Source organism: Antennarius striatus, chromosome 2 (assembly GCF_040054535.1).
Source record: "Antennarius striatus isolate MH-2024 chromosome 2, ASM4005453v1, whole genome shotgun sequence".
Taxonomy (NCBI): Eukaryota; Metazoa; Chordata; class Actinopteri; order Lophiiformes; family Antennariidae; genus Antennarius; species Antennarius striatus.
The window spans coordinates 15,320,304-15,341,369 of NC_090777.1; the positions used below are offsets into that span (position 1 = coordinate 15,320,304).

At 41.7% G+C, this 21,066-nt stretch overlaps 2 protein-coding genes and 1 long non-coding RNA gene across 4 annotated transcripts; 1 reads left to right on the forward strand and 2 right to left on the reverse strand.

Annotated features, from left to right (window-relative positions):
* Nucleotides 1–272: 272 nt before the first annotated feature.
* dalrd3 (DALR anticodon binding domain containing 3) lies at nt 273–9,578 on the reverse strand. The gene is made up of 13 exons (XM_068332098.1): nt 9,026–9,578; nt 7,296–7,603; nt 6,082–6,392; nt 5,321–5,379; nt 5,121–5,222; nt 4,879–4,943; nt 4,653–4,711; nt 4,418–4,500; nt 3,706–3,832; nt 2,716–2,774; nt 2,483–2,599; nt 2,334–2,402; nt 273–2,230 (listed from the first exon to the last, which is right to left on the reverse strand). The coding sequence occupies exons 1-13, from the start codon at nt 9,257–9,259 to the stop codon at nt 2,111–2,113; spliced, it is 1,713 nt and encodes a 570-aa protein (XP_068188199.1). The 5' UTR covers nt 9,260–9,578; the 3' UTR covers nt 273–2,110.
* A 366-nt stretch (nt 9,579–9,944) lies between these two features.
* Nucleotides 9,945–14,998, forward strand: LOC137608625 (uncharacterized). Its single transcript, XM_068335131.1, has 2 exons — nt 9,945–11,047; nt 12,814–14,998. Exons 1-2 carry the CDS (start codon nt 10,537–10,539, stop codon nt 13,104–13,106), a joined length of 804 nt encoding a protein of 267 aa, XP_068191232.1. The 5' UTR covers nt 9,945–10,536; the 3' UTR covers nt 13,107–14,998.
* On the reverse strand, nt 10,802–16,290 carry LOC137608635 (uncharacterized). Of its 2 annotated transcripts, none has more exons than XR_011038211.1 (4): nt 16,136–16,290; nt 12,756–12,950; nt 12,035–12,406; nt 10,802–10,935 (listed from the first exon to the last, which is right to left on the reverse strand). It is a non-coding gene; the product is annotated as an uncharacterized lncRNA (long non-coding RNA). The 2 variants fall into 2 exon arrangements; XR_011038210.1 differs by having other exon boundaries at nt 12,761–12,950; nt 16,136–16,283.
* Between the last annotated feature and the right edge of the window lie 4,776 nt (nt 16,291–21,066).

The following is a 21,066-nucleotide window of genomic DNA, read 5'->3' on the forward strand; positions in this document are numbered from 1 at the left end:
GTGTTAATGAGGTCACGATTGAGGGATGATCGGCACAATGAAATCAGGAAGTTAGGAATCCTTAAGGAGAGGGAATGATGGACACAGAAAATCACTGGATTGTTGATTTACCTGTTAACAGCATACAGTATTCTGAATATCTATGTAATGTGTATGCTATTATTGGATGTACAGCCTGAAGCCAGTGAACAGTGGTGAACTGGGAGGGGATTAATTTACAATATAGAACAAGAGAATGTAATATTTCCTGAAGCCAGAGAGGAACACAGAGCAACCGTTTGTAGGATTGTTTTAATTCTGCAGACAAGGGAAACACAGAAACAGAGAGCGATCAGCTGTGTATTGAATGTTTGACAGCATTGTGTCTACTTAGATCGGTGAAGGCTCCTCACCGTCACACGAGGAGTGATTGTCCTGGATTTAAACAATACACACGTTTTTACGACGAGAACATCCTAAGAACAGGAGAATGAGAAGTACCAGGTTCTGCATCGGTTCTGCTTTAATACTGTGATAAATACAGCAGTGGTAGTGGTTCGACAAATAAATCAACATATTACATCTGATTCTATTTTCTAACGAAAATAAACTACAGTATTTTCTGCACTATAAGGCGCACCTTTAAGCCTTTAATTTTCTCAATTTCTTATAATCCAATGTACCTTACATATGAAAAAGTTTTAAAATAGACCATTCATTGAAGATGAGTTCTAAGATGTGTTTTATAATCCAGTGTACTTTATGTACTTTTTTTTTTTTTTAAATACGCCATTCATTGAAGGTGCGCCTTATAATCCAGTGCTCCTTCTAGTGTGGAAAATACTGTAATTGTAAAACAGAACAAAATCCTTAGCAAAGTCTGCAAGGATCACACAAAATGTCATGCAGTGAGGACTGAGTCTGCGAGAACGTCTCACACAGTTAGTAGGTTTGTTGGAACAACAGATACTCACTTAAAAGAATACACCAAAATGCAGATCAATGTAAGCAGAAGGTTAGAACCAGCTATGGCACATTTTATCAGGCATTTTACTGGAATGACGACACATTTCGTATTTCAGATAGTAAACAGTACATTGTAGGTAATTTATAATCACATGCAAAAATTTATAAATAACATATCTGGCAAAAGAATTCATCCATATTATCTTCACAGCGTGTCATGCACGTTCTAAAGTGGTGGCACAACGCCCTAAATGCTGTGGCTGGATGTTCCGTCAGTAACTCCTGTTACATCTGATGGCTGATTGCTACTGAAGGCTTGTAGTTTTTCAAGCAGCTCAATTGTGACTAATCACAGCAAATAAGACTCATGATTAGAATAAATATTCTATACAGATGGGCTTTTTTTCTCCACAATAAATAATTTGTGTGGCATCAATGAATACAAGGAGGTTAACATACATGAAATGTGCCTTCAAGAGTAAAAACAAAAGTCTTCAGGCTGTGACAAAGACACCAATGTGTTCAAGAAATCAGAGACCTTTGGCAATCTGACATGGGTGTGTGTGTGTGGGGGGGGTGATCGAATGACATCATTTAGAAAGTTTAAAGCAATTAGGGAATGTCTAGACTAATGGTGGGGTTGGGGCGTCTTAGGTGCACGTAGAGATGCACCAGCTTAGCATTAAGACAGGAAGCAGGAGGGAACAGACAGACCCAGTTCAGTCCCAACTGAGCCCAGCAGCAACCAAACTGACTCTCCCTGTTTAATGCCTGTAATGATAATGTCGTGTTTTTTAAGGAGGTGGATTATTTCTCAGCTGAGTCCAACAAATAGTTGTTTTATTTAAACACATCAATGGCAGGCTCGCCTGCTCGCTGAAACCATCCATTTCCCCCTGCTTCTTAAACTCGATGCTAAGCTAACCTAACAACCTGAACATTTAGTAAGAATTAACTATATTTCTCAAAATTTCAAATAGTAATTAACAACATACAAATGATTTACTACAGTTGGCAGCCGTTAAGAGGGAAAGGTGACTGTTTTTCTGGGATGGGGTGTTTTAGCTTCTAAACATCTACGTGATTAAACAACACAGGAGAATGTGCGTTTGCAGATGAGACGGGTGGGGAGGTAGCGATAACAAGACAGATGTGTGAAGTGGTGCTATAGCTGCCTGATGGGAGGAAGATTGAGGATGTCCAGAGCGTTGTGGTAAAGCTCCCTCAAGGCTCTCAACAAGTGCAGACGACAAAACATCTGGTTGAAAAGATGAGGCAGCGGTTCCTGTAAGAGAAATGGAGACAGCTTACCTCCGACACTCATTCCCAAAGACTGAATCAGACATACATGACACGCTTTATGAGCGTTCATATCAATACTTCCTCACCCCAAGAACATGGACTCTGTTGTAGTATGAGCTGAAGTCTTTACTGAGAGAAACCAGAAATTTGCAGACCTGAGGACACAAACGCATGTATCAGTAGTTAGTCAGCAGATTTCACACATCTATACATTACATGATGTTCTATTGCCGACCTGTTCGGTCTTAATGTTGACTCTGGCCACTCTCTCTTCACAGTCTAACGCTTGTCCTGATTGGTCCAGGAGTTCAGAGAACGGAATGAGGTAATTGAACAGGAGAAGCCACTCACCCTGTCGGTTAAAAACATAGACAGAAGGACAGGATGGATGAAGAGATAAAGCAAAAGTAAAGAAAATGACATCAAAGGCAGAAATGAAAGGAGTGACACGAGCGAGTGAAGAAGTACCTCTTCTTTGAGGGCAGAGAAGTCAAGCTGGGAACCTTCAGGGATTTCAGGGTAGAGGCCTGCAGAAAAACAGAACATGAACTGGTGCTAGTTAGAGAATTAAACCTATTATTATTAGAAATAAATACTACAGACATACAGGATTTATTCCTCAATCCTCAGTCTAGAGGCCAAATGTAGCCCTCAAACAAATTTAACGTGAATGCTGAACCAGTTAACATTGTAGACATCAAGTGTCATGTAGCTACATTTACAAATTCTAACACGGCAGTCAGAGACTGCAACATCCCACAACAACATCACATTTTTGTGCCTCTGACTTCCTGAAAATGTTGCTTTTTGTTTTGTGATCATATCTCATCAGGTTTCTGAGATGTGTACCTAAAAATGTATAAAAGTGAAAATTTGACCTTGACCTAGTTTTTCAAGGTCAAGGTCAAATGAACACAACGCCTTTTTTACGCCTTTTTTTCATCTTTCTATCTAATCCAGTTCCTGGGATATGTCCAAAAAAATGTACAAAAGTTTAAATTTGACCTTGACCTAGTTTTCTCAAGGTCAAGGTCATCATCTCATTTTCATCCCCTTTGCCCCGCGAATAATGTGCTTTTTCCTTCATCTTTTTATCTGTAACGGTTGTGAAGATATTTGGTGGACGGAAGAACGGACACACAAACACTGACAATTGCAATACATCACCGCTTCGCAGGATGTAAATAGACCTCAACGGGCCATGTTAACATGAACACAAAGTCAGACTGTAACTAGAGGCTGTATCTGAGACCAGATATCAACAGATCATATAAACAATCTGCAGCAGGTTGTCAAAGACTCTGTAAAATCTGCAGCCCCTGTTTTTGAATTGAACGATGGATTTTCTGTCTTTACGTTTGTCTTCTCTTCCCCTCGGAGATGAATGGAGTGCTGACTGGTCACGGTGGAGTGAGTTATTGCTTTTTTTGTCATTGTAGAAATAAAAACAACCCTCACCCTTCTCCACTCCTCTCTCGTAGCTGTCGAACAGAGTGTGCAGTCGGGCACAGTTATACATCACAAAGGCTCCCCCTCGTGGCCCTTTGGTGGGCACGCCGCCTTCCCTCAGGACGTCCAGCGTCACCTGAACAGACACCCATCAATCATTTTGATTTATTCATTACTTCAAGGAGCACAGAGTCATCCGTTTCTGAAGCAGGAGGTTACTGATAGCTGACAAGCTTGTCAATCAAATGACTTAGTATGAGCAGCTCCTCCTGCGCGAGCTACAAACACACCACAATGAAAAATGCCTCAGACAGCATCACAACTAATGACAATTTCCAATTATGATCAATCTGTTGATTATTGTTTTAATCAATATATTTTCAACAAAACAAATGAATGTCCAGGAAAAAAGATGCATCCTTGACTGTAAAGCCAATTTGTCGATGTGGACAGACCACAAAATCTCTCATAGGTGAATGTGAGCAAACTGACAAAATAGACTTTGTTGATACAGCCTTAAAATCGTCACATTAAGCAAAGTGTGGGGACCAACGATTAGATGTACACCTTTAGAGTCTGAAAAAGTATGGTTGAAAATCACTGGTTCCATCTTTCAAGTTTTAAGATGTGGATGGATATAGGTAACCCTGCATGCTCCCCTTGGCAGAGGCATAAATAACTCATCAAAACAGCTATTCTGTTCTTTGGCAGTTGTGCTTACTGGACTTGTGTGGACCGTTGACAGCAACTCAAATCTAACAGTAGCGGAGGTCATGGCCCTGATGATGTCATCCCACGTCTGACCTACAAAAGGACAAAGACGTGACATTTAATTCCAGGAAATAAAATTCACCTGCAGCTGAGGGTAATTTTAGTATCAGTCAGCTTTAGAAATAAAGAGCATGAATAATAATGAGCACCAGTATAAATGCACATGCTGCTTAAAAGGCACACACCTTCTACTTGGTCTCCATACTTCATCTCTGAGGCCTCCTTCATCTGACCTCTCCTCAGCCTGGAACACAGGAGAAGGACAGAAAAAATGGAAACCTTGTTTGCACAATCAGCTGCATTAAAAACGTGTAGTTACGACACTGATGTGAAGTAAAACACCATCCATGCAGAGAGAGAGAGGACGCCTTCAGACAGAGACAGTAGGTGAGAGACAGGGAAGCGTCTTACTGCAGGTACTGAGCAGCAGTGAGGTGAGAACCAGGAGTCTTCACAGGCCCACACACCAGATGTCTCTGAAGACACACACAGCCCCAAAGGTAAGAACAGCACACCATACAGTGTGTGTGTGTGTGTGTGTGTGTGTGTGTGTGTGTGTGTGTGTGTGTGTGTGTGTGTGTGTGTGTGTGTGTGTGTGTGTGTGTGTGTGTGTGTGTGTGTGTGTGTGTGTGTGTGTGTGTGTGTTTTGCTACCTGTGTATATTTGGTTCCGCTGGCTCTCCACAGCACAGCTATCTGCTGCTGGCGGAACTCATCCTGACAGGACGTCACATGTAACACTGTTGCCATGGCTACCTATTACACAAATAAATATATATTGAGCTTCTGTTACTTTGACCTGAGAAAATTCAAATTGTCAACATGTTGATGTACTATATTTCTGTGTGTCTCACTGTGCAGGCGGCTGTAGCGAGGTCCAGTTGGGCCAGATGGGAAACACTGTCTCTGTGCACTGAAACCGAAACACCAGCAGCGTCTCAGTAATGAATCCACAGCACCATCAACTAATCTGAAGGTCAGATTTAAGTTTGGTGTTCTGAAAGAAGGGTTGACTGACACCACTGTCGTTACTGTAAATTAAAGGTTCCCTGTGGAGGTTCTGACATCTAATATTAACATTCCAACACTGGCTTCCTAGCAATCCAGGGAACAAGAAGTGGAAGTATTGCTCCAAGACATGCACCAATAAAGGAAACAAAAATAACAAGTAACTGTGAATTTAAACAACGCAGCATTCAAACTGTGGGAAAAAAATTGTTCGATGGTAAAAAAAAAAAAATAGTGAAAGGCTTGTACATGATTATTTTGAAGTGTCAAATATGTATCTAGGGTGGCAAGGTGGTGCAGTAGGTATTGCTGTCGCCACACACACACACGCGCGCGCACACACACACACACACACACACACACACACACAACTCTGGACAATTTACAGCAACCAATTCACCTAAGCTGCATGTATTTGGAGGTGGGAGGAAGTCGGAGAACCTGGACAGAACCCACGCAGACACGGGGAGACCATGCAAACTCCACACAGAGAGGAATCAAACCCAGAACCTTCTTGCTGTGAGGCAACAGCTCTACCCACTGCACTACCATGCCGCCCAAACTCAAAATCCACATCTGAATCAATCCAGCCTCCTGGCAGTCTCACCTGTGCAGGTACCAAGACTGGGGTCATATCCCAGCAGCCCCTCCTCCTGGAATACTCTCTTCAAGTTGACCTTGAGTGCTTCCTCATCCGCTTCGTCCTCCACCTTCCTTTGCCCTCCTCCGCTGACCCTCCTCCCCCTCTGTGTTTCCCTCTCTCTGTATGAGGAGGTCCTCAGGGCCTCCAGAATCTGCTCCTCCCGTTCTTCATTGGTCCATTTGGCTGGTGCAGTTGGCCAATTAATACCAAGAGCTCGGAGAAGGGTTATGATGTCACTCTCTTCAAGAAGCAAGGGGCAATAGGACACTGTAAATCTGAGACAGGAAAGGAGATTGGTGCTGAGTACAGCATAATTGTAAGTCTGGTACTATTAATAAATATTTTAAGATCTAATTATCGGTTGATCATTTGTTTATTTATTGTCTTCAATTTTTAGAATATTGAAAAATGCCAATTCAAGATTCACAAAACCTGACGTGCCATATTTCCTTTACTTTGGCCAACAGCTGTCTCCTGCACCATTCACACAGCCAAGGTGGTTCTGCTGTGGATTTATTCTGCCCCAGTGTTTTTTACAAATGCAGCAGAATCTCAATGGATTTTGTACAGACTCGAGACAGAACAGCAGGCAGGACTGGGCTGTGACCTTCTGCTGACATGTTTCCTGTGAGACCCAAAATTAGCAGCTATGGGTAGCCTCCAACTCAAAGACCAAAACTGTCTTTGAATGCTATGTCAGGAAGCGGCTTTCATTCTGAGTAGAGGGCGAGATAAGCTGCCATGTAACAGGAAAGTTACCTAATGTTAATCCATTATTAAAAAAGCAATACTTAATGCATAACTGCAACATCCGACTAAATGCTGGTTCTGCTGTTACGCGAAGAAACGTCTTCATATCGGTTCTCTGCACGAGGGCTTAAAACGTATTCAGATGTTAGATGTGCAATTTAAAAACATTAAAAAAGAGAAACTACAACATTTTCAAAGGGTAAATGTACAATATATAAATAAAGTCGATATTTAAATTTTTTTGGCATCTTGTAGATTTGGAACCAGAATGCTACAAAAAAGGAAAAGGAAAATCATAAAAAATATGTTATGATGAGCCAAGTGCAGATTTAAATGAATGTTTGTAAAATATTGAAAATACTAGCTACACATCAGTTCTACAGATCTGTCAATCATATTCCTCTCTTATTAAAATTCATCACACTTACCCCTGTCTTCTTAACAGCGCCCCCATGTGATCAGCTAGCAGAACAGTCCTCAGCTGGCCCAGAGTCAGCGTATCACTGGTGGGTGTGTTGGGTCTGGAGTGCAACGCAGGGCAGTTGAGCACCACACAGCCTTGCTTCTGACTTGAAGGCTTCAGGTACTCCGTGCTTCCTCCTGCCAGGACAGCTCTGAAGGCTGCGGCACGATCCACACTCACCCTCAGCCCCTCACATGTCACCTCCCCACCAGCAACGGGCAGAACCCCAATGCCACGGAGGGACCGGAGCCTGGACATCACTGCTGGAGGGACCTGGGATGATAAGGGGAGTGATTTACTGTTAATTTATCGCTTTCGCTTCGTTATGTCATTTTCAAAGGAAGTGATGAACTGTTTTCAGTGACAACAATTTTCAGGGTTTCTAAGCTACGTGGTAATAAGCTTCACAAAATCAAGTTTTTTATTAATTCAGTAATGCTTGAGGACTTAAAGGGCACAGTTATTCAAAGCAGTTACAATATTCTTGCTCTTTACATGCAAAGGTTTAACCAGAGTGCCTAAATCTTTCAATTAAATTATGGAGTGAAGATGGTGAAAATTCACAAATTCATTGAAATTGCACATTGAGAAACTTCAACTAATAAATGGCTTGCACTGCAGATTTGGGACCACTCCCCATCTTTGCTTGTGAACATCTAACCTGCCCCTTTCATACTCTATCATGATACCATCACCAACGGCAATGATCCTGTCAAGTTGTGGAATAATCCAATCAGCTGTTCTCCCAGCTTTTTCTGTATTTTTTTTTTGACCAGATCACAACTTAATATAAATGTGATGGAGGTACAAAATCCAAAATGCATACAGTTACAAAAATTAATTACATTTACAATGTACAGATATATCTTTGTATTATTTTAAAATAACCAGCATGTCACAATGGATTCGGAAATTGTCACATTCTCCTTTATCAATGCCATGAATAAAAATTGTAATTGCATGTGCGTGTGTGAATATTAGTTGATGTTTAAACATGTCTCCGAACATTAGCAGTGTGAACTGAGTAATATCCCTTTAAAAAGACAGTAAAATAAGTTCAGATCATAAACTTCCACTTATGCTAGATCATGTGTCGGATGGTGTAAAGGTCCCACAAGACATCAGCGTGATGCGTGAACACGCCCACCAACGCAACGTTCCAGGAAGTGGAAATTTGATCAAATACACGTTCACTATATTATCTTCACACCTTCGTGTCTGATGACGTCACCCAGGCTGCGGCAGCGCTGGCCCCACGTGCCGGGCTTGCAGCTGTGTGTTTCTGGTTGACCCATTTTACACAGCCACTCATGGGTTAATAATCACTGCTGCAGCCTCAAAACGTCTGATCGATCACTTGGAGCAATGTCAACGGCTCCGATCAGAATATTTAGTCATTTACGATTATGACACTCGGGTTTATCCTTAGTTTTAGGTGAAATAAGGACACAGCTTCAACCGTGTTTACATTATAAGCGAGTCTTCGATTCCGATTGGCCGGATCCTGCTCGAGACCTTCCGCTATGTAAATATTACTGCGCTAAAACCATTTGTATCTCAGTAAACACCTTTTGAAGTACAGTATACAGGAACTACATTGTTTGGCGGAAGAACAAAATTGACTAACAGACCACGAAATGACCATTAAACCAGTTAAAATGTTGACAGGCACCAACAGGTATAAGGCAAACCAACCTGTCCGTTCGCATACAACGTGTTCAGCATCGTGGTTGGAGACAAGAAATCCCTGTTACGCAGATTTTTAGCGCTGCTCTCCTTAAACCAAAGCTTCTCGGGTTCCGGGAATATCCTGTCGCCGTTTTGCTGTCTGGAATCGGGGCCATTTTCGCGCTTCCCCCGCAATGCGGAGCTCAGCGCCCGGACTGTAGGGGTGATCCGAAGGGTCGAAGACTCCTCGATGTTCTCCATCACCACCACAGCCCGAAGAGGTGCGCTCGGTGTCAGGCTATCAACACAACCACACCCTGCTCATGGCTTCGGGTAAAAAGCAGTTCCTTCGTATGGAATCGATACACGGTTACCATCGATCCCGAATCACATGTCAGCGTCCAGCCGTAGCAATGGTTGGTCACTGGTTAATGTCAGATATTGGCATGAGAGGATGGCAGCAAAGAGCTGTGGTGGCGGAACAAGTAATGTGTGGTCGTGTTTCTTCCGAGTTGAATTTAAGTGTTGGACTTGTTCTTAACAGCGCCCTCCAGGGTATGGAAGAGAAAGTACAGTATATTACATTATTATTATTATTATTATTATAAATTATTGTATATTATATGATATGACATGATATTATATTTTATTACATTATATTGTATTGTATTATACTTAATATAATAATAAAAATAATAATACTTTTGCAGTTGTGGGTAAGAAACATCCGCAGCTGACCAAAATGTCATTTGTATGTTATTTCTGAAATTGCTATTAAACATCTTCATCAACTTGGACTGAGGTTTGACATTATTCTAGGAATTATAATATAGTCCAGGAATAATATAGAATTTTGTAATAATATTCTTTGCATCAATAATTTTAAATTATATAAGGCAATCTGTTTTCCAAAATCATCATGAACAGTTTTCTTTATTTGCTGCCATTGACAGGATAATAAGGTCACTGCACTTTTTCTCTTATTAAGTCTAATGCCACTTTGTGTGTGTTATTAGCTCCATCAATGTTAATAAGTTGTTGCCATGTTTGTCTATCTGTCTGCTAGCAGGATTAAACAAAAACTACCTGACAATAGGGATACGTTGCTGCATTGACAGAGGTTTCTGTGTGCTGTCTAACATAACCTTTTGTTGTATATTTTAAATTTTGATGATTCATTCAGAACATTCGAAAACATTTTGGAAAGATCCTGCTGTCCATTAACAAATTTGTCTTGTGTTCTGTCATTTACATGAAACTATTTCCTTTAAATATAAGGGGATTTGGACCTGCTCTTGCACGAGTTTAATTTCCTCCATCTTTGTCCAATAAGAGAAGTCAGGTTTTTATTCTGGTGTCTCAAATCCTAAAATTCCAGTCCTCCTCCTCCAGTTTGTTATGATATTGTCCAATATCGCGAGAAGCGTGTCTTTTATCCGGCGCAGAAATATGACGTCACGAGTGCAAGGCTGCGACAGGACGCTTGTTTGTAGTAAGTTAAGGCGGTCCAGCGGCGCAGTTTCCCCACAGCAGCGAAGATGCACAACTGGCAGGAGAACGAAATCAAAGAACTCCTGAACATCCGTGGGTCGGAGGCGATCCGTCGCCAGATCACCGGCACCGTGAAGGACTCGGTAGTTTACAACCGGGTGAGCAAACTGCTGGCGGAGCGGGGGGTGTACCGGACCCACATGCAGGTGATCAGCAAGCTGAAGGCGCTGAGGAAGCAGTACACCAAGTACCACCAGCAGAAGATCCGCTTCGGGGGCGACCGCGTCGACTGGCCGTTTTACGAGCAGTGTCACTTGGCTTTTGGCAGTTCTCCCCCCATGTTGAACACGATGAAGCGGCCGAGGAGTCCCACACCACCGCCCCCACCTGCACCTCCGCCGCCGCCGCCCGCCATCAGCGGGAAGCACCAGGAGGTGGTCGTCAGCCTGTGGGACGAGGTGGACGACAGGGACATCAACAAGCACCTGGGCCCCGTGGACGTGGACGACGAGGAGGAGCAGTACAGCCCCCCCGAGCCGTTCCATCCCATCAGAACCAGTACGTATGTGTTTCATGTCAGTGTGAGCGATCTGCGTGGAGCCAGAGCCGAGGGGGGGGGGGGCGTCTGGGTTCAACCCCCTCACGATAGGACACCCCTCACCCTTTACATTAATGGACACCCCTCACCCTTTACATTAATGGACACCCCTCACCCTTTACATTAATGGACACCCCTCACCCTTTACATTAATGGACACCCCTCACCCTTTATTAATGGACACCCCTCACCCTTTATTAATGGACACCCCTCACCATTTACATTAATGGACACCCCTCACCCTTTACATTAATGGACACCCCTCACCCTTTACATTAATGGACACCCCTCACCCTTTACATTAATGGACACCCCTCACCCTTTATTAATGGACACCCCTCACCCTTTACATTAATGGACACCCCTCACCCTTTACATTAATGGACACCCCTCACCCTTTACATTAATGGACACCCTGCTGCATATTTGACCCTGACTCAACACATCATGGGTGTTTTTCTCTTCTTTCTATCTTGACCCCTTTTGAAGGCAGGGCTGTCGCCCCTCTGATCTCTATAGATCACAATGTGCAGACTTTGATTGCTGTCCAGGCGTGTGTGGAGTCGACCAGTGTGTCCGAGTGGGACGCTGCACATGTTATGCACAGACTTGATTATGACGATTAGCAAACACCAGACGTATAAATATGGAGTGATTTGTTAAAACTTCATGTAAAGTTCAAAGTCTTAATGAGTCCATTTGACTCTTAACTCCTCAAAGCTACTCCCTGCACACACACACCAACATTTTCTCATTCACTCTCATTGACTTTAGTTGCAGGGGATAATGTTGACTTCTTTTTTTTTCTTTTTTTTAAACGGGTTTTGTAAATTTTACTATGCAAAGCTCTTGTGTTTCTAATCTGTGCAGGTTGTGTACATCCACACTAAAGTCTCGTGTGCGCTGGTGATCTGCTCACAGTGCTGTGAAAGCGTTGCTATACTCACCATTAGCAGCTGCTCTCGGCATGACGGCAGGCGTGCTGTTAGATACCAAGGTTCAAACACGGCTGGAGAGAAAGCTTCAGGGAAAGCCCTTTTGCCAAAGTTCATTACAAAAATTGTGAAATTGTGTTGTATCTTATTCATTTTCATCGCTGCTTTCGAAGAATGTCGTTCACCCACCAGCAATCACCTGGTTAATATCTGTTGTTACCTGGGCGACGGTGGACTCAGCGACCTGTCAGCTTCGTTGACGTAATCTGAGAATCTGATGTCCAGCCAAGAGTAACAATGAGAACAAGATGGTTCACTCCACCTGACACACACCCAAAGGAATGGCACCGGAGAGAGCCTGACAGTCGATGATCGGGGATAACTCTGAAGCGTCAAACAAAGAGTTACTTCTTTCTGTACAAGAACCATTTTATCAGGTCTGTTAAAAAAATTGTCACATCTTGATATTGAACATGACTTCATGCGTTCATGTGTGGATTTAACGTTAGATCCTCCAGTCCAGTAAGGAAAAATGTACAAAACAGGTTTCCTACCTTATTTTTAAAGGGAAAATAATGGAGGAAACCTGAGGATTATTCAGAGAAGTCACATTCAGATCAAACAGATGACAAGAACAACATTTCTGATTCATGTAGGTAGTTGGTTCAGTGACAGTGAACCAACCCCGCTACACGATCTCCTCCTTTAACAGAACAATCAAAAACTTAAAAACCTCACTGATGATTCTTGATTGTGACGCAGATGATATGTTTTCTCCTCTCGTTTGCCAGCATACACAGTTCCAGAAAAGAAGACACGGAAAACGACGGTGATGGAGCAGGTGTCTACGTTGGTGTCGGCGACAGTCTCCCAGCTCAAAGAGATGGACGCGTCCATGCAGGCGCAGGAGGACGCCCGCTTACAGAGGCTGATGGAGCACGAGAAGGAAATGCAGAACAGTCTCATGAATCAGCTGGTCGCCATGCACGAACGCATCAGCCAGGAAAATCACGAGAGACACCTTGAACTCGTGGACAGGATACTCTCTAGTTTGCCTTCGCCCTCTTCATCTTCAGGGCCCTGACTGATGCTGGCGATGTGACATCATCACCTCACAGGGTTACTCAGATGGAGAGAACTCTTCTGTCTCTCTTCTACCAGCTGATTCGTGCCTAAACCCACGTTCATGTCGTTTTCACTTGAGTTTCCATGCTACAGGGGTTCCGCTGGGTTCGTCTCAACTTCAAGCACGACTCTGCTGGCCTCAGTTAACCCTTTGTGTGTCAACTTGTAGCTGAAACAGCAGAGGAATGACGAAAACGCCAGCACTGCACCAGTATGTCCACCTGAGACGCACCTCTTCCACTTTTAGAAATCACTATTTCATTGCGTTTTATAATGAAGTAGCAAAAAAACCAATTGTATTAAAAAAGTTTTAAATGTGCCCCAAAGGAGGAAGTCCATTTGAAATGGACGGCGAGGCCAGCCCCTTTTTTATGTCTAATCGTGTTGAGCATACCCAAAAGGATGATTTTTTAAGAAACATCATCCTTAAATCTTAACGATGACAATCTCAGCCTTAAACTTAAATCAATCAGTTATTTATCAGTGAGAACATGAAGTCTGAGTCACTTCAGTCTGAAACGTGGACTCGGTCAGCATGGACGGAGACTATGAGTCTGTTGGTAGATGGTGGAGAACACGGGGGTGCGAACGGCAAACCAGTCACACTGGCAGCTGCTGCCCTTTGTTGTTGGAAACTCTTTAAGCGTTTTCTTTCATGGGGGGGGATCACGGCTCTGTCTGCAGTACGCTGTGATGCTGCAGAAGCTGCACTACCAGCTATTTGTAGCACAGATCTCACATGATGCCTGGTGATGGTGTAGTAAGAAAAAAACCCCACATGATAACTGTAAAGTTTCATCATTCAGAGGTTTATTAGGATACACAAGAAATGCTGAAAAGAAAAAACCGACCGATTTGCAGTCACTCGGGTTGCGGTTCCTAGGAGTCATTCTTGGCTGACACGAAATTCCCGGTTGCGTTTATTGTCGTCAGCAATCCGGGAGAAAACGTGTCATTGAGGAAAAACACCTCGTGCATCGGAGCGTGGTGTCATCGCAGCTGTTTCACCGCTGTGTGTCCTGCTGTTTGTTAAAGCACAACATGAAACACAATCCTAGCTGGTGTTTCACTTTCCTGACGTTCTGAGAGGAATAAAAGTGTAATTCTTTCTTAAATAGAGCGAATGGCTCGGTGAAGCGTTAATACTGGCGGCATGACTGAGACTGGGCAGACTATAAGCTAACTGGTTTTATTCTTGTGGTTCAGTCAGCTGGGACTTGTAGTTTGAGCGTAGATACCTTTTATTATGTTAAAATGTGTTACTGTTTAAAAGTTATTGTTCTTTTGCTGTTTAGGGAACAATAAAACTTTCAACTGAAATCTTTTGGTCTGAATCTGAAAGCGAAGGATGTGGTCTTCCACTTGAGGAACTGCTGCTCGGCTTCAGGCCATATATTCAGGACGTCCTGTGCATTATGGGATTGAAACGGACCCCATAACCAGCTGAAGCTCAGGTTCACAGCTGCATTATGGGTTCCGTTACAATCCCACCCGCCCAGACAAGCTTCAGGTTGGGACTCAGGTTCAGTGAGATGGGAAAAGAAAAACGTTTATTAAACACAAGGAAAAGGTGGATTCCTTTAAATGACGGGGACTGACTGATCAAAACATTCAGCTTTGTTAAGAAATAAACACAACAACAGTGATACGTCAGATGTCTACATAACTGTCAACTAACAGTAACACTCGATCCTCTAGGAATGGATGTTTAGCTCTTTTCTGAAAATGTGTCCAACACCACAAACCCAAGTGCACCATTAAAAATCATCCTGTCAGCTGAATTTAAATTTAAAACTCCTTCCAGGGCAATGAAAACAAGATGTCAGTGCTAGAAATGTTTGCCTTACCTGTTTACCTTATCTTCCTATTTCATGAGGATATTCTTGTGATAATCTTCAACTGAAGTGATGATTAATTCTAAAATCTTTTACAAAATCTCTGACATTCAACAACATCCAGGTTTGTTTTGAACATTTTAAATCAAGCGTGATTCAGTTTAGAGTCTGGTGCAGATTTGTTTTATTTTGCAGCTCGAATGGAAGCTAATTAGTCAAATCAAAGTTCTGTTTCCTGTAGTCAGTACACCTTGATTGGAGCCAGATATGTACAATCTTGTGTGTGCAGATCACCCTAGAATTTACATCTAATCAACCAATCATGTTGGATTAAATGTGAATTAAATGCTGGAATTTTTTTTTAGAGATTAAATGCTAAAGCGTGTTAACAGCTTATTCTTGATACTTATATCGCATAATTTCAGCTCCAAGTTGCAGGAAAGGAAAAACGAACAGTTTAAAAAGGAAATAAATTCACAAAGCACAAACTTTAAAACTTCCTTCTGCAGCCGATGTGTCCGCATCATGTCAAATCAATTCAAATAATCTCAAAGACGTTCTGTTTAACACTGCTGGAGGGAATGCTGTCCAATCACATTAAGAGTCATTGGTGCCACATCTAGAAAAACTTGTGTATCAACTGAAAGAAAAAAAAAACAAGCTAGACGGCCTGACGAGGAGGAGCTGATAGAACAAATAGAAGAGAGGTGATATTTCTGGTCCTTCACTGACCTTACACTAATAATTAGGTGTTGATTTTTTAAAAGCTTCATTCTGTTTGCTTCAAATGCTTCAAAAATCCTGAAAAATGGGAACTAATCCCAGAAAGAGAAGCAACAGTTAGAAAAAGAGAAACTACTCTATAACATAACAGAAGGTGCATCATGCTTTCAGTTCTATCTATACTTCAGCCCCTGAAAGAAAGAAAGGCTGTTAGATGAATGCAGGAGTTCATTCATGAGGAGCTGTACAGTGCGGAAAAAGAGTGAGTTCAGAAGAGGCCACACAAGTAGGAAGAAAAGGTTGACTGAGGACACAGACTTGGCAGTCAGTGGAATGAAAATAAATTTAAAGCAGCAGCAACAGCTGCTGAACGACTGGAGTGTTTTCACTGTTATTATGAAGTCTGAAGAGAAATATTAAAAGTTCTCACCGTCGTCTCAGGTCGGCATGAGTCTCCCTCTCTGGTCCCGGTTGCTGACAGGTCTGGAGTCCAAACTTCCTCTTTAAATACTGAAGAAATGTATTTCACTTTCACTTCTCCGGAGCAGAAAAACGCCTCCTTTCCTTGACTTCCTCCACTCCCTCCCAGCTCCTCTCCCTGCTAGAAAGACTTAAAGCACAATTTCAGTATTTTTACTCTCCTTCACTTGGTTTTCGAGAAGAAATCAATCATTTGACAGAAGTTGCAATGATTGTTTTTAAGGTTTTCATAATCAGACAGTTGTGTGTTATTTATCATTTTGTTAAGGATGAAAGTATGCTGACATACCTCAGGATGATCATGTCTGACCCACTGGAAGTAGGGTCTGCAGGGACCCTGCAGGGTTTGATTTTATTGGTTTTTATGAGTTTTCTGTGTTTCTCGATTCTCTGGAAAGACGTCTCAACCAACAACCAAGGGTGTGTTTAGAAACCAGCTGACAAATATTTGTTTTAGTGTTTGTGCGGTTATGACTAGAATTATTTATTTTATGGATAACATAATGTAGGCTGTGTGCTGAACGTCAAGATTTCTTAAGAATTCAAAAATTTGTCTTTTTATTATAGTTTTATTATAGTTTTTATGATATTTATAGTTTTTTTAATAACTTCTATTTTTAAAAGTGAACACAGTTTTAAACTCCCACTCACTCAAGTACTGATCACTCTAAATTTACTTTCTTCTCTGTCCATTTTTTCTTTTTTTTTGGTAAGTCCTTTATTCTTCGTGTGTGTGTGTGTGTGTGTGTGTGTGTGCGTGCGTACTTACGTGCGTGTGTGTGGTAGTTACTTGTAAAACATAATTTTATTTTCACAGTATTTCCATGTATTTCTGTAGTTGGTTGAGGCTTAAAATTCCAAACTGTTTAAAAGGTTAAATTTAACAGGCGGTATTGACAATCTAGACATTAAGTAGACTTGGATCGATACATGTAACGGACCTTCCTCTCATGTTCATCACACATGTGACTTGAGACAGGTGTGACCAACGGAGCGTTAGGAAGAGTCCCATCAATACTCCGGTGTGGAAAGTCCGGTGGATTTACCCACCTGATCCTCCTTGCAGCCTGCAGCAGCAAGGAGAAGGCCAGTGCTGAAGACTACATCAATTCCACATTGAAAACTTTTTATTGGGATAAAGATAAATTTAGTTTCTTTTCTAAACGAAATGCAAACCGTTAACAAGGTAACTATATTGGTAACCTAGTGTTTGTGTTTCTTGGGTACCATATTTTACTATGTATTGAAGGAGCCACCTGTTTCTAATGTTGAGAAGAAATCAGTGGTGTAACACAGAATCTGTTTGTCACACTGACATGGATCAATGATCATGTAAAAGACATAAGGGAGTAAAAACCAAAGTCAAATAATTTACAAATCAAGAGAATAAAATCTACATTTTTCTCCTTCTTCTTCTTCAGACAAGAGCCTCTGTTTTTAGTTTGATAAATGTCAGTTTTATTATTATTATTATTATTATTATTATTATTATTATTATTATTGTTGTTGTTGTTGTTGTTATTATTATGAATTTGGCTTTGAGTCAGAATTAAATTATTTCACAAATATTTAAAATATTTTGCTCTTGATTCTAAAGCGATACATTGGCTTCAAAGTAATATATATGGAATGTTTAATCAATATATGGTTGAATAGTAATAATAATATTGTTCGACTATACATTGATTAAAGATGAATAATGAAACTGAAGTAATTCCATCTCTTATCAAACTGGAGGTTAAATTTTGCTTCCCTTCATCAGACCTCAGAGCTTCCTGTTGCTGATGTTTTTCATGAAACATGTTGCAGCACATTTCCTCAGGTCATGCTTCCCCTGCAGGTAACACGAGGATCTGTAATAGTATGTCCTCCTTTTTCTTTTGGCTTTTCCCTTCAGAGGTCGCCACAGCGAATCAGTTGCCTCCATCTAACCCTGTCTTCTGCATCCTCTTCTCTCACACCAACTACCTTCATGTCCTCTTTCACTACATCCATAAACCTCCTCTTTGGTCTTCCTCTAGGCCTCCTGCCTGGCAGTTCAAAACTCAGCATCCTTCTACCAATATATTCACTATCTCTCCTCTGGACATGTCCAAACCATCTCAGTCTGGCCTCTCTGACTTTATCGCCAAGTCAGAGGGTTAGGATGACCCTAAGGTTAAGGTTAGGTTTTGTGTGACCCTAAGTACTTAAAATCCTCCACCTTCTTGATCTCTTCTCCCTGTAACCTCACTCTTCCACTTGGATCCCTCTCATTCACACACATGTAGTCTGTCTTACTGCGGCTAACCTTCATTCCTCTCCTTTCCAGGACAAACCTCCACCTCTCTAGCTTCTCCTCCACCTGTTCCCTGCTCTCACTACAGATCACAATGTCATCTACAAGCATCATAGTCCATGGAGATTCCTGTCTGACCTCGTCTGTCAGCTTGTCCATCACCACAGCGCACAATCTGTAATAGTATGTAATAGTGTATAATAGATGGTGATAGGGTGTAATAGCTTGTAATGGATAAGAAGCTGAATACTGTTGGAAGTGTTAAAGGAAACTCACAACATTCATTCATTCATTCATTTTCCAACCCGCTTAATCTGCTAACGCAGGTCGCGGGGTAGCCAGTGCCTATCCTGGCAGTATCAGGGCGTGAGGCGGGGGACACTGCGGGCACGACGCCAGTGTACTGCGGAGCCACATACAAACAAACATACATTCACACACACACTCACTCCTATGGGCAATTTGGGACCGGCCAATTATCCTGAAGCGCATGCTTTTGGAGGTGGGAGGAAGCCGGAGAACCTGGAGAGAACCCACGCAGACACGGGGAGAGCATGCGAACTCCGCACAGAGCGGGACTCGAACCCGGGTCCGCCGTGTTGTGAGGCAGCAGCGCTAACCACTGCGCCACCGTGCCGCCCCACTCACAACATGGTCAGGCAAAATAGGTTATATAAAGGAAAAAGATATTAAGTGGATCAAGAGAAAGAAAAGAGACAGGAATTAGGTTAAGAAAAAGTGATAGAGATAGTAAGTAATAATCTATAAGAGTTTAGAAATGCTAGTGGAGAAGGAATTGTGTGCAAATAGTAAAGCATAAATGCAAATTTATGTTTATTGATGTACATCATTAGGGATACAGTACCTAACTGTTTAATTGATGATATGCTCATAGTTTGTATACAAGAGATAACTGGACGAACATTGAGGAATTGTTTATTAATTTAATCGTTTTTGGTTTATCAGTTTTAAGAAAATGGGTTATTGTCCACTTTGTTGTTTTTATTTGTTACAGAAAAAAAAGAATGTTATGACGATCGTTCATGCATTTTAAGAGTTTTGTTATGGCAATATGAAAACCTGTTGACATGCAATGATATCTGTCAAGATTAAGAATGTCTGGTTCTGAATAAATGAAGATGGATTGGTTTAATCTGCGACCAGATGGGATAGATTTGCAGGGTTTTGTGTGGAAAAAAGAGTAGAAAACAAAAGAAGAGAAGGAAGACGAACGAAAAAGTTCACAAGCATCATGTGGACGGAATGGAATAAAAATTAATAAAATATACACCTGGATTAAGAAAGTCATGGAAAAATGCAGTGCGTGAAAAAAAATAGCTCCATCCTATATCATGAACTTCAATATTTGTCCCCCTGATGTAAATATAAGAGGAGATATAGTTGTTGGTGTGTTTCTGTCCATAATTATTTTTATCTGGAGAATATTTACATATTTTCCAAACTACCTTTACCAAATTCCACACATTAATGAACTGGTCATTACCTTCAGTAATGGTGTGATGACCACATTAGCAGGTCATCCACTCTTGTATTCATACGATGATGTCATCACAACAACCTGCAGCTGTCAAATTAAGCAATGTTTTTATCATCAGTGGGTAGGGTTGATCGACAAAAAATGGATTTAATATATTATCAGATCCAGATCAGTTTTTATCCCAGATATAACCTGTCATAGATATGAAATCAGTGTGAATAGGTCTGGACTATCACAGCTACATATCGATGCAGTGTCACGTCGTCTGGTCCACACTGTGATCCCATATATGTCTAGTTTTAAGACGTATTAAGACGCAAAAGTTTTAAGCAGGTGTGAAGAATTAAGAAACATTTGAAAAATATCAAATGTGGCTGTTTACATTTATCTATGTACAAAATGCAGAGTGAGTGAAAAACAATGTTGACAACTATAAATACAGCAGATGAGAGACATCTTAACCTTAAAACCTTAAAAATCTTAACCTTAAAAAACCCAAGATGTCCAGCGCTGCACTGAAATCTGGCCTGACAACCTGCCCCAAAAAGCCACACCTCCAACATGGAAATAAGGCCAGGCTCCTCAGCTGTGCACAGATCACCAGGAAATGTGGTGCAGAGAGAAAAGCAGGTGTTTTTCATGATATTGGTAACATTCTGAAAAAAGTCCCTATCTTTCAAAGAAGATTTTGTGTACTCAGAGCTGCAGAGTAAACAAGTAACTGCCCTCCGGCCCTCCCGTTAGGGGACTCCACAGCGTATCAGCTTTTCTCAGATGAACATTCATATTTATTTGACAAAATTTTTTTTTACGCTGGATTCCAGTCCTGCCACAACCCGCTGGATTTATCTGGGTTTGGGACAGGTTTATGGTTCACGCTGGCTTGTGCCCCCGGAGGGCTGCAGATGCTGGTAGTTGAACCCAGGACAGCTTACGAGTTAAACGTTTTCTCCACCACTGAGCCCCTTCCCCGGCTTGCAGAATGAACAAATAGGTGTTAATTTTACTGGTAAGGAGGTTGATTAAGAAATACTTGATGGTTTAGAATCATTTCCCTACTTTTTAAAAAGATCTGCCCACTTATCCAGCACAATGGTTTAGTTGT